This window comes from Adiantum capillus-veneris, chromosome 2, assembly GCF_014529385.1.
Source record: "Adiantum capillus-veneris isolate H3 chromosome 2, ASM1452938v2, whole genome shotgun sequence".
Taxonomy (NCBI): domain Eukaryota; kingdom Viridiplantae; phylum Streptophyta; class Polypodiopsida; order Polypodiales; family Pteridaceae; genus Adiantum; species Adiantum capillus-veneris.
The window spans coordinates 82,874,434-82,890,644 of NC_140932.1; the positions used below are offsets into that span (position 1 = coordinate 82,874,434).

The window sequence follows — 16,211 nt, forward strand, 5'->3', positions numbered from 1 at the left end:
CAAAATAGTACTAATGACAAGATTTTCACAAGAGTATGTCGTACACGTTCCAAAAAACAATCTATTTGTACGAATCTACAACAGATACTCTTTCTAATGACGAACAAAAAGAAGTATGACAGGCAGCGTGCGCATCGTCGTGAGGGGGGCGGGGGGGGGCTCTGATCTCTGGACTTTGAATTGGTATGTCATGGAGGCTTTGTGGCTCATGCATGCTGAGTTACACCAGAAGCTTGCAGGTCAGAGGTCTGCGTTCATTGACAACGAGAAGCAAGATGAGAGCTCGAGAGTTGGGAGGGGTTGCACATATATTTTTCAATATGTAGGGAATAGAGCTACAACAAGAAAGCCGCTCGGATGAGCTGGTCAGCACCTGGACCTCAATTATGTGCGCCTAAGTTCGAACCGGGATCACGGCTGAGGATTTTCGCTGCTTGCTGCGTCTCTGCAAGTAGATGCAAGATAGGATCTCGAAAGATTCTATCCAATTAAATATGATAGTCACCAGTGTGTCAGTTTGAAGGGCAAGTCAAAGAAATTAATGTTTTCTAAAAGCCTGAGCACACGTCAGTCGTGACATGGTGAACGCCTCCTCTCCTTCTGGCTCACAATTGCAGTCAATACGTATTTCGCAGTGCGCGAAAGTCATCGTACAGAGTGATTAAGGACGAGCTTCATTGTATTTAGCCTGCGCGAGCTCCTGCGGATATGACAAACCTTTGTGCACAGTCTAGGCGCCATGTCTGCCGCTTCTTGAAGGTAAACCAATCAAATCTGCTATTTTCGATTAGATTCTCTCAAATTGAGGTTTAAGTACTAAGAAGGGCATTGTCTGCGACTGCGTCCCTAGCTCAGGAGCCTAGATACCCTCCCAGTTTTTAGGTGTGTGGATTCCAATGGCTGCATATATGACATGAGGCATAAACACGGTCTCTTGCATTCGCACAAGCCTTTCATCTGTCTGGTGCCAGAACCTTGCTTTATACACATTTGACAACGGAATAAAAGGATCCCCTCCCAGAGGAATGTGCCGGAGTGGATCCGCTAGCGACCATGGGAAGGTCCAGTTACACACTGATGGAAATCAGTCTAAAAGCTTCTCAAATGCTACAACTCAACTATGATGGCCACCAACAGGGTTTGCACCCAATTATGAGTTGCGGATATATGTGATACAGGCAAGAGCGGAATAGTATCTGAATTAACATTGCAGGAAATCTACATTTTTACACGTTTAAGCACTACAATGGTTTAATTTCAGCAAGAATTAGCCTTGTGTTGGGACCTTCAAGAGAGTGTGCCTTATTTTGATGATATGTGCCGATTGGCAAAAACCTCATCGGTTAAGCATTTTCAGACAAAATATGATGGGTAGGTAGTTTTGGCATTTACAAGTGGCCTATAAGCACTTTCTTGCTAGCTTTGCCAACTTGGGAGAAATGAGCTTGACCAGCCAAGAGTGAACTTTGACTGAAGGAACTAAATTTATCAAACACATTTCTTAGACTTTGACAAGGCAACAAATCATTGAGTTGAAACAGCTTCGTGGACATATTTGTTTCTTGGTTAATGTGCAGAAGTTTTTGGCCTCTGTCAAGGACGATATCATGATAATAGTGAAATTCTCTCTTTCTCCTTCATTTTTTGTATCTTTTCAAATTGCACGTCCTATTTTGCCGCTTTGAAGTACTCGCATGCTTGGCTTTTGAAAATCTAAAATACAACTCTTTTGTCTTATGCCTTCTGTCCTTTTCAGATTAAAATGCGTCGATAGAGTTAACTTAAGGCTAAGTGCTAACTCTGCGCAAACTCTTTTTTTTGTTATTTGGCAGAGCTCTGTCTACTGTTCTAGCCCTTATCAAAATTGCCTTCAGAGTGATTCAAGAAGAAGAAACCTCTTCACACTCTGCAGGTCTCGACCAATCAACAACTGTCTTCCCAATACCCTTCATTGGTGTCATAACCTTTCAACATCCACTTCAATTGCACCCATGCCGGAGATAGAAGCAGAATCTCCTGTTTCAGATATGCTGGTAGATAGGTTTGGCAGAAAACATACTTACCTACGTGTTTCAGTTACAGAACGTTGCAATCTTCGGTGCCAATATTGTATGCCAGCAGATGGGGTGGACCTAACTCCCAACTCTAAGCTCCTAACACAAATTGAGCTAGAACGTGTGGCAAAGCTATTCGTTTCAGGAGGTGTGGATAAAATTAGACTCACAGGTGGGGAGCCAACAATTAGGCCTGATATTGAAGAAATCTGTAGTCTTTTGAGGGCTTTACCTGGCTTGAAAACTTTAGCCATGACGAGTAATGGGCTGGTGCTTGGGAGGAAGCTTCCAAAGCTTAGAGATGCAGGGTTAGACTCACTAAATATCAGCCTTGACACCTTGGTTCCTGCAAAGTTTGAGTTTATGACAAGGAGAAAGGGCCATTCTAAAGTAATGGAAGCAATTGATGCTGCTTTACAGCTAGGTTATGATCCTGTAAAGGTACACCTATCAGGAGATTGCCGTTGAAAACATTAGCAGTGTTTACTTATCCTGAATTAATTACTTTGTTTGTTTGCAGGTAAATTGTGTAGTTATGCGTGGTTTCAATGAAGATGAGATCTGCGATTTTGTAGATTTAACAAGAGATAAGGCAATCAATGTTCGGTTCATTGAGTTCATGCCTTTTGATGGTAATGTGTGGAATGCTAAGAAGCTTGTGTCTTTTCACGAAATGAAGGAAATTATGGTAAGGCTGCGTTGATGGTTTTTTTTGTTGGTGGTGGATTGTTGCTTTCATTGAATGACAGGCAAACATTGAATCTTAGGCAAGACAGTTTCCTTCCTTACAACGTCTTAAGGACCATGCATCAGATACAGCCAAGAATTTTCGTGTTGAAGGGTTCAAGGGCACGGTTTCGTTTATAACATCTATGACGGAGCACTTCTGTGCTGGTTGTAATCGACTTAGGCTTCTTGCAGATGGAAACTTCAAGGTGTGCCTGTTTGGACCTTCGGAGGTAAATTCAGCTTGTACTTTATATATCTACTTGAGTGCATTCAAACTATTTTTGAGTTGGCATGTAGATTTTTGGGAGACCACAACATAATTCACAGCATTTAGTCTCACTCAATCCCTCAATGATGGAGGTTGCTGGAGGATAGAGACAAGAAATGATGTAAAACCCATAAAAAAACGAGACTTCAAAATTTTGCATTCAAAGTCTAGTGCGGCATTTTTGTTTTTGTACAAAGATGCTTTATGCTTTTCCAACTAAGTAAATATGAGGGCCAGAGGTGAAGGTTTCCTTTTACCACAAGGCGGGATTTTAAGTTGACATTTTACGATATCGTTCTAATATTTTTTGAAGTTTATCAACCAACGAAAGAGGACCACTTTCCTACCTTTGCTTCCATGAACTTAGATGAATCAAAGCAAACAAACTCTGATTGTGCCTTGTTTAGATACAAAGATACTTTTATGTGTTATTGAGACTATTGTAACTCGCTACATTTCCTTGATTGGACACAAAGATACTTTTATGTGTTATTGAGACAATTGTAACTCGCTACATTTCTCTCGTTTTTTTTTGAGGATTGGTTACACTAGAGTGGGCTTAACCCAACAACTACCCCTGTAAGGTGAAGCTTACACTAAAAGCTTGGATTCTAATCATGAGTTTAATATATGGGCTACATTGGGTAAGTACATATGGCTCATAAAGATGCAAAAGGGTGGGTCTTACCATCAAATTTGGGCTTGGGACAATGCTTAAACCCATTACAATACATCCTCATAGCAGATAGCGTTGACGTTCCCTTCTTCTTCTTCTAGTACATGTACTTTTCCTTTGGAATCTCTAGGGTTCTTTTGATTCTCAACATAAGAAACACTTACTAGGTGCATGTCCTTTCTTAGGGCACACCTTAATGTGGAAGCAATCTTGTGATTTATGTTTGCTTTTGTTACAACGCGAGCAACCTTTTCCTTCAACAACCATCGCGCAACTTTAAGACCTCATGTAAGTGCCAAGTCTTTCCTATTCCTCTAGAAGTGAATTGATTACATCTTCAAGTGCAGGATGGGATCTTCCTCCTTTAGCACAATTACAATGTTATCAAAGCTACTTGGTAGGGCCTTTAGGAGGATGGTTATTTTATCTTCGTTTGGAACTTGTACCTCGGCATAAATGAGTTGGGTTGAGATACTCTTAAGTTTGTTGACAAGGCTAGTAACATCATCTTGATCTTGCATAGTGAGACCATAGAGATGAATTTTAAGGCTCATCTTGGAGTGCTTACCTCGACACCAAATAGACGCTCTAGGGTTTGAAATTGTTTCCTCTTTGAAAGATAACATGATTAGTGCATTTGAGTAGGCCACTATGAGTGGCCACAAGTTATGGTGGACCCACGCAGTGGGTGGGAACATAGATAATGCACACTCCCACCTAGCTAGCCGAAACGGGGCACCCGTGGCTTGTAACTCTTTCATATTAGGGTCATTCCGCACACACAAAGGATTAATGCCTTGGCGTGTGGACTAGATCCGCCAGAAACGACAATTACAATCAATAAGATGGCATGATTATGAAAGATTGCTCATTGTGCATATGTGGGCTGAATGCTTTGAATGCTTCTATGTTCTCACAAGCACCTTGGATTTATGTTTTAAAGCTAGAATCGTGATCTACACGAAAAGAGCTTTCATTTGATACCTGAATTGATATTTCTTTTTGTTAACAATTTTCCAAAGAAGGAATTCCTAGAAGCTTCCAAAAGATTCTAGAAGATTCTAAGCGGAGAATTTTAGGACAAGTGGAAGAACGCTTGTTGCAAAGCTACTAAAAGTTGGGACACTCGTTCTCTCTTTTTGACCTTTGAAAGGACACTTGTTGTAAAGCTTCTCAAAAGCTGGGACACTTGTCACACATGCATCAACCTTTTTGACATGTGGCTAGACACTTGTCCCATGCTACCTAGCTTACATAAAGCTATAAATTCAGTCCCTTTCACCCTCATTAGAGCATCACCTACTTGTTGAACTTCCACTCTTATCATTAGTCCAAGAAGCCTCTACGCTACCTGTAACAAACTTGGACACCCAAGTCAAGATTCTACCGCGACACAACAGAGATTTACTTCAAAACAGTTCACAAGAGACGACACGGCCGGGCGTACGTGCCAAGAGGTATTGGCCCCAAAGACTGGCGCCCCTTTCGGTATTTATTTTTATATTAATCTATGTGCAAAGTACAAAGAGCCCGCGGGTGCTCACTCTCAGTCTTTGCGTCCAGATGCTATGAGAAGTGAGCCCCTAAGGCCACTTATAAAGATTACGGATGCCAAAAGGAGAGTCCCAAAAGCTTTTAAAATAAAAAGCAAACTGTCCCAAAAGCTGCCAATGCTAAATCAGCCAGCAAAAAGCAGCAGCGTAGACTGTGGAATTCCGTACAGTGCCACGTCAGCATGTCAGCGCGTTTTGCGGAGATTTGTACTGTCAGCCTGATTCGCGGAAATCCGTATGGTGCTGCCAGGTCAGCATGTCGATGCGTTCTGCGGGAATCTCTTCCACGTCAGTAGTAGGTAAATGTGTGTCCGGGGGCTTGCCACGTCACTGGTTTGTGACATACCCCCCTCTTGAAAGAATTGTAGTTGCCCTCAATTACGCTTGCAAAACAGACAGAGGCCATAAACTGTCTTAGTAGACACTCACTGTTAGTACCGACGCACTAGACACGACACATCTAGCACTGGTACAAAACGACAGTCACATCACAGGACATCACTTGACAAATCACAAACACTTTGATTCCAAATCTCAGACCATGTGTCCCAAACTGCTGACGTGTCAAAGCCCTGAAGAACAAAGCCAACTTGTAGATGCGTGCAGAGGGGCCTAAACCCTAAGAAGATCAAGTAACAGAAGAAGTCGTCCTACCAACCTATGGAGACCCCGTCCGATGGGGCCCCAAGTGACATAAAGGATAAAAATAAAGCAAGACCCACAAAGAGCCAAAACCTGATGACGTGGCAGCTTTCCGAAAATTCTGCCGATTGTTGACGTGGCAGAACTGTACGGATTTCCGCTTTTTACGCTGGCAGTGTTGACGTGGTAGGACTGTACGGATTTCTGTGATTTATGTTGGCAGCTTTTTGGCATTGCTTTTGGACCAGAAGCTTTTGAGTTTTGAAGGCTTTTTAGTGTAACTGCTCTTTAGGCCAAGGGCCTTTAAATATGAGGCTAGGGCTCATTCTTTGGCATGCTTCCTGGAGAAGGTGCAGAGCGTGGAGTTTCGGCTTGTACTATGTTGATGCAATATAAAGAAATACCGAAAGGGGCGCCAAGGTTTGGGGCCAATATTCTTTGGGATGGAATTCCGCCACTTCATGTCGCGTGTCGTCTCTCTCTCTCTCTCTCTCTCTCTCTCTCTCAGTTCAATTGTTATTGAAGTGCTAAAAGCCTGTTCAATCTGTTCTTTTCTCTTGGCACGTGGTGCCCGTCTTGTGACAGTGGTATCAGAGCATCAGGCGTGTGCTTTTCTGAAAGCATACCTTTCCTACCAAAGAGCAGACAGAGCAAGATCTCACTTCCAAAGTGCATTGGAAATTTTAGCTTCGTGCTCCGACCCGGGACTAATTAGCCACTCCCACCCTTATTTTATCGCGCATCGGACGCGCTCCCGCCTTCACCGCTCATTTCTTATAGGGCATAAGCCATAAAGATCACTTACAAGAGAAGGATCCAAGATGTTGATAGCTACCAAGTAGCATACTCCAAGTACTTGGCAAGCTTTCAAGAATTTTTTTTGCCCAAAGTTATATGGTTTCTGACATCTTGCTTCGGTGTGCAACTTTTGGCAGAGTGGGGTATCTTGAAATGCTTGCCATGGAAACCCTAGCAGATTATATCTTAAAACTTCTCGACATCTCTCAATAGATGTCTCTTCTCGAGCTGATAACCTTGGAGGTATAGTGTGATTGCTATCTTGGGACTACCATCGCTGCCAAAGAAACACTGTTTGTCCAAGAGCTGATGGACCATGCTGTGCTCGGCTACGACCCTATGGAATGAACCTAACCCTAATTTTTTTTGGTGCAGGTTTAGGATGAAAAGTCAGTCAACCTTTCGAGCTCGATTGATGAAATTGCTTTTTAAGTTTGAAATCTGTTTGAAAACTTGTTTGGTGATCCTGTTTGGAATTTGTTTGAAATGGATGGTATGTGTTTTGAACCTTTCTTGGTGCCGATTTGAATTGTTTGACTCTGGCTTTAATACTGGTTTCAATGATTGGTGATTTTACCCTTGGGTGGAATAGTGAGAAATGATGTTTGAGAATGCTTGTTCATACTCATGGCCCGGACCCTTGTGGTTATTTGCGGGGGGAGTATTGAATGATTGAAAAGTGTTGTTTTTACTCATGGCCCGGACCCTTGTGGTTATTTACGAGGGGAGTATTGTTGTTGTGACTCCCGGCCCGGACCTGGATGGTTATGTGGGAGGAGTATCAAGAAGTCTGAGCAATGGTTACTCTCAGCACCTCCAAACGACGCAGGTTGGGGTCTGGGGGCGTTTGGTTGTAAAAGGCCTCTATATCTCCTGGCCCGGACCTTTTTAGGTTATGCGGGAGGAGTGATGAGGGAGTCGTTGAATATCTTTCGGCCCGGACCTTGTTAGGTTATGCGGGAGGAGTTTTCATCGGCGGCTTTATGTTTCTATGTCTTGTAACATGCATATGTGAGCATTTGTGTTGCATTGTGATGTGCTTACCACTGAATATTCCTAATTGGATGAGATTACCTGGGTGCGTAATTTTAGTGCATCAAGATACCCGTGGAAGATCAGTGCGGTCTGGGTGTGATGGCTAATTTTACTATGCCGGAATTTCAAGAGTTCCGATCTGGATGAGAAGAGGAGAAGCCAACTCCTTGATCAAAAGAGCCGAAAGGAGAAGCTAACTCTTTAACAAAAAGAGCAAATTGATTGTCCCTTGGAATGACCCTCGGAAATTTTTGAGCTAACTTGAGTTGTTTTGCAGATATGCTGTAATCGTGGATGATTACTCTCTTTCAAGAAGGGGAGACGTCACAAACTGCTGACGCCTCAAAGCCCTGAAGAATAAAGCCAACTTGCAGATGCCGGCGGAGGGTCCTAAACCCTAAGAAGAACAAGTAACAGAAGAAGAAGTCCTACCTACCTATGGGGACCCTGTCCGATGGGGCCCCAAGTGACATGAGGGATTAAAATAAAGCAAGACCCACAAAGAGCCAAAAATTGATGACGTGGCAGATTTTTGAAAATTTCGTTGACCGCTGACGTGGCAAAAGTGTACGGATTTTTTGTGATTTACGCTGGCAGCTTTTGGCATTGCTTTTGGACTAGAAGCTTTTGAGTTTTGAAGGCTTTTCACTGTAACTTCCTTTTAGGCCAAGGGCCTTTAAATATGAGGCTAGGACTCAATTCTTTGGCATGCTTCCTAGAGAAGGTGCAGAGCGTGGAGTTCCGGCTTGTATTGTGTTGATGTAATATAATGAAATATCGAAAGAGCGCCAAGGTTTGGGGCCAATACTCTCTGGGGTGGAATTCCGCCACTCCGTGTCGCGTGTCGTCTCTCTCTCTCTCTCTCTCTCTCTCTCTCTCTCTCTCTCTCTCTCTCTCTCAGTTCAGTCGTTATTGAAGTGCTAAAAGTCTGTTCAATCTGTTCTTTTCCCTTGGCACGTGGTGCCCGTCTTGTGATACCATGACCATCGGCAATGTATTTAGTAATCGCATCTAGATCCATTCCGGACCTCATGGATGCCTGATTAACTAATCCTTATTGCAATTATGTCTATAGAGATTTATGAGACCGAAATGCTCCAGTCATTTCGTCTTTCAATTCCTGCACTCAAACAAGTCAAGTACAAATCAATCATATTTATTTTCGGAAATTCCTGTCATAAAATCATATAGCAAAATATTACTTAGCCCATTAGTATCCGTGAAACCCAAAGGAGACATCAGTGACTCCATTCAAAATCGGGGTACCGTTGACAAAGGAGCAGAGTGACTCCCCTTTTGTGCAAACCTGCTGCACTCGATTCACCCTCGCTGATTTCGGGTTTCTATTGGAGTAGACTATGCTAACCGAATGCTTCAAGGTAAAGTTCAAAATCTGAGGAGTATCTGCTAGGTCCTCCTCCTCCATCCACTTCGCATCCACTGCAGGATAGTTCTTGAATTTAACCAACAATCGCCTAATCACTTTACCTTTTATCTTTCTGTCCTTGTGTGCCAAAATCTGTTCTGGAATGAGTATCTCTTCGCTTTCCTCCACTTTGGGTTGCTCATCTGGCTCCCCATCATCGGGCACATCGCCTTTAAAAGGCTTCAATAGACTCACATGAAATGCATTGTGAATCTTCCAAGTATCGGGCAGCTTGAGTCTAAAGGAGACATCATTTATCTTTTCTTTTATGTGGAAAGGGCCATAATACCTCATGCTAAGCTTTGGAAAAAGCCGCTTCTTTCTCTTTTTCTTTCTTAGGCGTGCCTTCTCAAAACGTAAGAGCACCCAATCGTCTTCCTTTAATTTCAAATCTTGTTGATGTCGATCTGCTGCCGTATTATGTCGTTCTTGAGATTTTGCTAAAGCCTCCCGGACCTCGGCGAAAGTAGTGTCTAAGTCCCTCGTGCATTGGTCGGCTTCAAAAATCTTATCGTTAGTGCTGAGGAAGGGTGGAACCTTCGGAGCACCTTCAATGATCTCAAATGGCGCCTTCCCCGTCGAAGAGTGGATCGTGTTATTGTAGGCAAACATCTCAGATTGCCCATCTGTCTGCGGGTGGAATGATGACGAGAACTGCCACTGTGTGCCAATGTTCTCCCAAATAGCCCTCGAAAACAAACTCGTGAATTGAGGATCTCTGTCGGAGAGTATTGTCGCAGGCATGCCATGTAGTCGGAAAATCTGTGCAATGAACAGTCTCGCTAAATGATCCGGCTTGACTGTTTTCTTCACTGGAATGAAGTGAGCTTGCTTGCTAAATCTATCGATGACAGTCCAAATGCCATCATGCCCACTCTGTGTCTTCGGGAGATCAAAAATGAAATCCATGCATTACTTTCCTAGGGGCGGGTGGGAATGGGTAAAGTCAGTAGTAATCCCCGTGTCTTATGCCTGTCAAACTTGACCTTTTGGCATACTAAACAACTGCGCACAAAGTGTCACAAGACGGGCACCACGTGCCAATAGAGAAGAACAGTCTAAACAGACTTTTAGCACTTCATTAACAATTGAACTGAGAGAGAGAGACGACGCGCGACACGGAGTGGCGGAATTCCACCCAGAGAGTATTGGCCCCAAACCTTGGCGTCCCTTTCGGTATTTCTTTATATTGCATCAACACAGTACAAGCCGGTACTTCAGACTCTGCACCTTCTCCAGGAAGCATGCCAGAGAATGAGCCCTAACCTCATATTTAAAAGCCCTTGGCCTAAAAAGCAATTACAGTGAAAAGCCTTGAAACTCAAAAGCATCTCGTCCAAAAGCAAAGCCAACAAGCTGCCAGTGTAATTTACGGAATTCCGTATAGCATGCCACGTTATCAGCTAGCGCAAAACGCGGAATTCCGTACAGCTTGCCACGTCATCTTGCCAACGCAAATTTTGGAAATCTGCCTACGTCATCAGTTTTTGTGTGTGTGTGTAGGTCTTGCTTTGTTTTAATTTTTTGTCACTTGGGGCCCCATCGAACGGGGTTCCCATAAGTCGGTAGGACTTCTTCTTCTGTTACTTGTTCTTCTTAGGGTTTAGGCCCCTCGGCCGGTAGCTCCGTTCTTCAGTAGGTTGACACGTCAGCAGTTTGTTACATCTCCCCTTCTTGAAAGAGAGTAATCGTCCTCGATTACAGCATATCTGCAAAACAACTCAAGTTAGCTGAAAAATTTCCGAGGGACATTCCGAGGGACAATCAGTTTGTTGACAATTAGTTTGCTCTTTTTATTAAGGAGTTAGCTTCTCCTTTTGGCTGTTTTGATTAAGGAGTTAGCTTCTTCTTTCGGCTCTTTTGATCAAGGAGTTAGCTTCTCCTTTCGGCTGTTTTGATCAAGGAGTTAGCTTCTCCTTTCTGCTCTTTTGATCAAGAAGTTAGCTTCTCCTTTCGTCCAGATCGGAACTCTTGATATTCCGGCGTAGTAAAATTAGCCATCACACCCAGACCATATTGATCTTCCACGAGTGTCTTGATGCACTAAAATTACATACCCAGGCAATCTCATCCAATCAGGAATATTGAGTAGTTGGCACATCACAGTGCAACACAAATGCTCACATATGCATGTTACAAGACACAACAAACAGCGCCGTTGAGCACTCCCCCGAAACAAACGGTCTGCGGTATGAAGCTACTCAACGACTACCTTGTAACTCCCCCCGCAAATAACCTAAAAAGGTCTGGGCCATGAGCTTAGAGGACTGTATAACCAAACACTCCCCAGACCGCAGTCTGCGTCGCTTGGAGGTTCAAGCATACAACCAAACGCTCCCTAGGCATCTGCCTGCGTCGTTCGGAGGTTTTCTAGCATACAACGGAACGCTCCCCAGGCATCAGCCTGCGTCGTTCCGAGGTTTTCAAACAATACCAAAACAGTATTTCTCACTTCTCCACCTGGGAGTAAAATCACCAATCATTGAAACCAGTATTTAAAACCAGAGTTAAACAATTCAAATCGGCACCAAGATAGGTTTAAAACAAATAACATCCATTTCAAACAAATTTCAAACAATACTTTCTCAAACAATGTTCAAAAGTATCTAACTAGAAAATAACTAGAAAGGTCATTCAGGGTTTTGTTCGGACAACCGAACTTTGAGGACAACGGGCTTGCCCTTCTGCATCACGGTGATGGTTCGGTTCCGGACTTGGAGAGTTGCATCATTCTTGTCGTGCCAGGGCATGCCCAAGACAACGTCGCAATTGCCCAACTTCATAATGTGGAAATCGGCTTTTCCATGATAATCTTGTATAGTCATTGGAAGTGCACCAATGAGCGGTACCAGTTTCTGAGTTTGCCCCGTGGCTAGCTCAGCTTCAATTTCTCCACCCTCTACATCATAATCAAAGTGCATCTGCTTCAAGAATTCTGGATGGATGAAGTTCTCCATAGCTCCGAGGTCAAAGAAAATAAGGGCTTTCAAGCCGTTGATTTTTCCATAAGCTCTGCATAATTCATTAAAACTCTCGAGGTGTATATTATAAATATCGGGTACTAGTCCAATAGCAGGTCTAGCCTTCTTGGTCGGAGGTGGCCTCGGGGGTCTGTCTATCGTGGGAGCAGAAGGTTGTACTGAGGACGTCGAGGCTCGCTCAGGACATGTATTGAACGTATGCCCTGTTTGGAAACATTCGAAGCATCGGCCTTCTTGTAACAAGGCGTCTCGTTGACGTTGTGTCAGACGAGGCCGTTAAGGTGCGGGATTCCTGAGAATTTGTTCGTTGTTGCCGGGAGTTCTGGTTAGTGGCCGGAGGTTCTTCTGTGGTAAACTCCAACTTTCCTTTCATGAGCTTGTAGCCGACCGCGGCATGGTCCATAAGCTCTTACATGGTAGAGACTTGTTTGGAGAGACAATATTTCTGCAATGGTGATGGTAGTCCAATGGTGTAGCGCTCGCACTGGTCCTCCAAGGGAATGAACTTAAAGGAGGACATCGGAGGGTACACGTCGAGAAACCTTTGGTTATAGTCGTCCATGGTTTCGGTGGCAAGCATTTTCAAGTTGCCCCACTCTGCCAAAATCCGGACTTCAAACATCGAAGTCATGTAACTACGTGCAAAAACTGTCTTGAAAGCTTGCTTGGAGCATGAGGTTGTGACACGATTGAACTCCACTATTGTATAGCATTATCTTTAAGAAATCTTGCTGCTCGAGAAATCTTGGATTCTTCTGTGTAGTTCCCCAAAGCATAGATGTTGTCGAATTGCTGTAGGAACTGCAATGCTTTCTTGCGATCTTTCACCTCGGAAAAAGTGAAAAATTTGACTGTCATGCCACCATCTTTGAAATCTTTGGGTTGGTTAGGCGCATGTCCTGGGTATGGATAATAAGGGTATCCATATGGGCTCCAAACATCGTAGCCTGGTGGTGGAGGTGGGGGCAATGGCGGTGGCAAAGGCGGTTGCATTGGATCAGGGTCAGATGGCTGCACCATATTTCTGAAGACTCCCCTGATCGGAACAGATGGCTGAGAAGGTTGCCGGTTGGAAGCTCTCGTACTTTCTGGTGCCGGAGGAGGAGGTACCACTTGGGGCATCAGAGGGGGTAACATGTAGCTCAAAAATTGTTAAAAACTTTGCAGCATCGGAAGATTCTGCTGAGGATGTCGCGAAAGAATGTCGTGAAGCTCGTTGAGTAGAAACGGCAAATATTCTGCCGAATCCATGAATTCCAAGTCTTGGGTTCTTTATGGCTTATGCTCTGTAAGACACATCGATGAAGACGGGAGCGCGCCCGATGCGCGATGAAGTAAGGGTGGGAGTGGCTAATAAGTCCGGTTTGGAGGGCAAAGATACATCGAATGAAATTTCAATAGCTCTGTCTGTTCTTTTGTAGGACCGGTATGCTTTCAGAAAAGCACACGCCTGATGCTCTGATACCACTATCACAAGATGGGCACCACGTGCCAATAGAGAAGAATAGACTGAACAGACTTTTAGCACTTCATTAACAATTGAACTGAGAGAGAGAGAGAGAGAGAGAGAGAGAGAGAGAGAGAGAGAGAGAGAGAGAGAGAGAGAGAGAGAGAGAGAGAGACGACACGCGACACGGAGTGGCAGAATTCCACCCCAGAGAGTATTGGTCCCAAACCTTGGCGCCCCTTTCGGTATTTCTTTATATTGCATCAACACAGTACAAGCCGGTACTATCAGACTCTGCACCTTCTCCAGGAAGGAAGCATGCCAGAGAATGAGCCCTAACCTCATATTTAAAGGCCCTTGGCCTAAAAAGCAATTACAGTGAAAAGCCTTCAAACTTAAAAGCATCTGGTCCAAAAGCAAAGCCAAAAAGTTGCCAGCGTAATTTACAGAAATCCGTACAGCTTGCCACGTCATCAGCCAACGCAAAACGCGGAATTCTGTACAGCTTGCCACGTCATCCTGCCAGTGCAATTTTCGAAAATCTGCCACGTCATCAGTTTTTGTGTGTGTGTGTGTGCAGGTTCTGCTTTATTTTAATCCTTTGTCACTTGGGTCCCCATCGAACGGGGTCCCCATAAATCGGTAGGACTTCTTCTTCTGTTACTTGTTCTTCTTAGGGTTTAGGCCCCTCGGCCGGTAGCTTCGTTCTTCAGTAGGTCGACACGTCAGCAGTTTGTTACACAATGTCGTCCACATCTTTCTTGAGTCTCGGCCAAAAGAAGTAACGCTCCACACCTTTCAAGGTGGTGTCATGACCTGTAAAAGGTGGACAATGGCACTCAGTCAGAACCTTTTCTCTCAAGGGCTGTGTGAAGCACAACATCGTTTTCTTCATCAAGTAGCCATCCCATATGGAATATCCCGCTACTACCTCCCCATTTTGTATTCAAGTAAATACATTGGAAAAATCCGGATCTGTGGCATACTGATCAACCATGTCCTCGAAGCTTCTATGATGAATTGCAGAAATAGCCAAGACCAGGGGCTTTCGAGACAATGCATCTGCCACCAAGTTTTTCTGTCCCTGAACATGGACAATCTGGCCATGTCAACAGTCAGCGCGTGTGTGTGTGTGTTTGTTCCGGGGACCTGCCATGTCACCAGTTTGTGATAGTTTGTCACAAACTGATGATGTGGCAGCCTCTGTGCTGACGTGGTAGAGTGCCACGTGGCAGACAATACGGATTTCCGGTTTTTGTGCTGAGTTGCTGACGTAGCAAACAGTATGGATTTCCGCTTTTTGCGTTGACATGCTGACGTGGCAGCCTTACGGATTTCCTCTATTTGCGATGCTTCTTTTACTCGCAGATTTTTGATTAGTTGCTTTTGGGACCCTATTACTTTTGAGTTTAATGCTTTTGGGGCTTTGCTTTTAGCAACCCTTGTAATGTTTATAAGTGACCAAAGGGGGCTCACTTCTTAGAGCATCTCGATGCAGAGTCTTAGAGCGAGCACTTGCGGGAAGTAGTACTTTGCTCACAGATTAATATAAAAGAAATACCGAAAGGGGCGCCAGTCTTTGGGGCCAATCTCTCTTGGCACGGAACTACGCCTGGCCGTGTCGACTCTCTCTCTCTCTCTTTATTTGCGAATTGTTTTTTTAAGGAATCTTTGTTGTGTCGTGACAGAATCTGGACTTGGGCTGTCCAAGTTTGTTACAGTGGTATTAGAGCACGATTGATTTCTCTTCTATTGGGAAATCCGATCCTTTTTTTTTCCGCGACACCTATGGATTCCGAAAAGAATCAATTGACCTCTTCTACAACCGTTGAGGCGAGGAGGCAATATGGCAAATTCAAGCGACTTAGCAGAAGATGAGTATGGGCCACCCAAGCCTACACAATATAAACTTTTGGAGATGCAACTTCGGCAACAGGTTGACGAGTGCACATAGCAGATGCTTCAGTTTGCTAAAGATCCCCAGTTTGCAAAATTTTTGACCCATCAGTCCATGGTTGAAGTGCATACTCAGTAGCAGAAAGCCACTGAACCACCAATCAAACCGGCAATCAAGAAACCTCGTGCTCCGAGGATGTTTACTGAAGAAGAACTTCAAGAGGTGGTCCAGACCTAGGTGAGTCAACTTTTGGACACGAAGAAGCAATCGAAGAAGCGCAAGAAGGGGACTGACTACCCCGGTTACTTGGGCCGTCAATCTTCTTTTGCATCCGTAAGAAAGCAGAAGAAGCGTGTGCGTTTTGAAGGACTACCCAATTCCTCTTCCTCTTCTTCTGATAGTTCTTCTAGCTCTTCCTTTTTCGACTCGAGTGAGGAGGACAGAAAGGGCAAGAAGCGAAGCAAAAAGAAAATCTTTGGAAAGAACAAGAAAAAGGCAAAGAAGGTTAGATTCCGACCAGTTTCTGATAGTTCTATGGAGGAGTCATCCTCTTACAGTTCGAATTTCGACGATCACATGTTTTATGCGAAGAAGCACTTTTACAGAGCCAACCAATACAATTTCCTCGAAGATAAGAGCAAGAAGACAAAGAAATTTAAAGAGGGTGGACAATGAATAAAATTGAATCCTTTTCTGGATTTCGAG

At 44.0% G+C, this 16,211-nt stretch overlaps 1 protein-coding gene across 2 annotated transcripts in view; it reads left to right on the forward strand.

The window, feature by feature from the left end:
* Positions 1-460: 460 nt before the first annotated feature.
* Positions 461-16,211, forward strand: part of CNX2 (cofactor of nitrate reductase and xanthine dehydrogenase 2) — a 56,343-nt gene continuing 40,592 nt past the window's right edge. The window contains exons 1-4 of one of the 2 annotated variants that reach the window (XM_086487218.1): positions 461-759; positions 1,833-2,495; positions 2,575-2,742; positions 2,822-3,013. In XM_086487218.1, coding sequence (XP_086343344.1) covers positions 709-759; positions 1,833-2,495; positions 2,575-2,742; positions 2,822-3,013 — 1,074 coding nt within the window. In that variant the 5' untranslated portion in view covers positions 461-708. The remainder of the gene's footprint in view (positions 760-1,832; positions 2,496-2,574; positions 2,743-2,821; positions 3,014-16,211) is intronic. The other variant, XM_086487209.1, reaches the window with a different exon arrangement.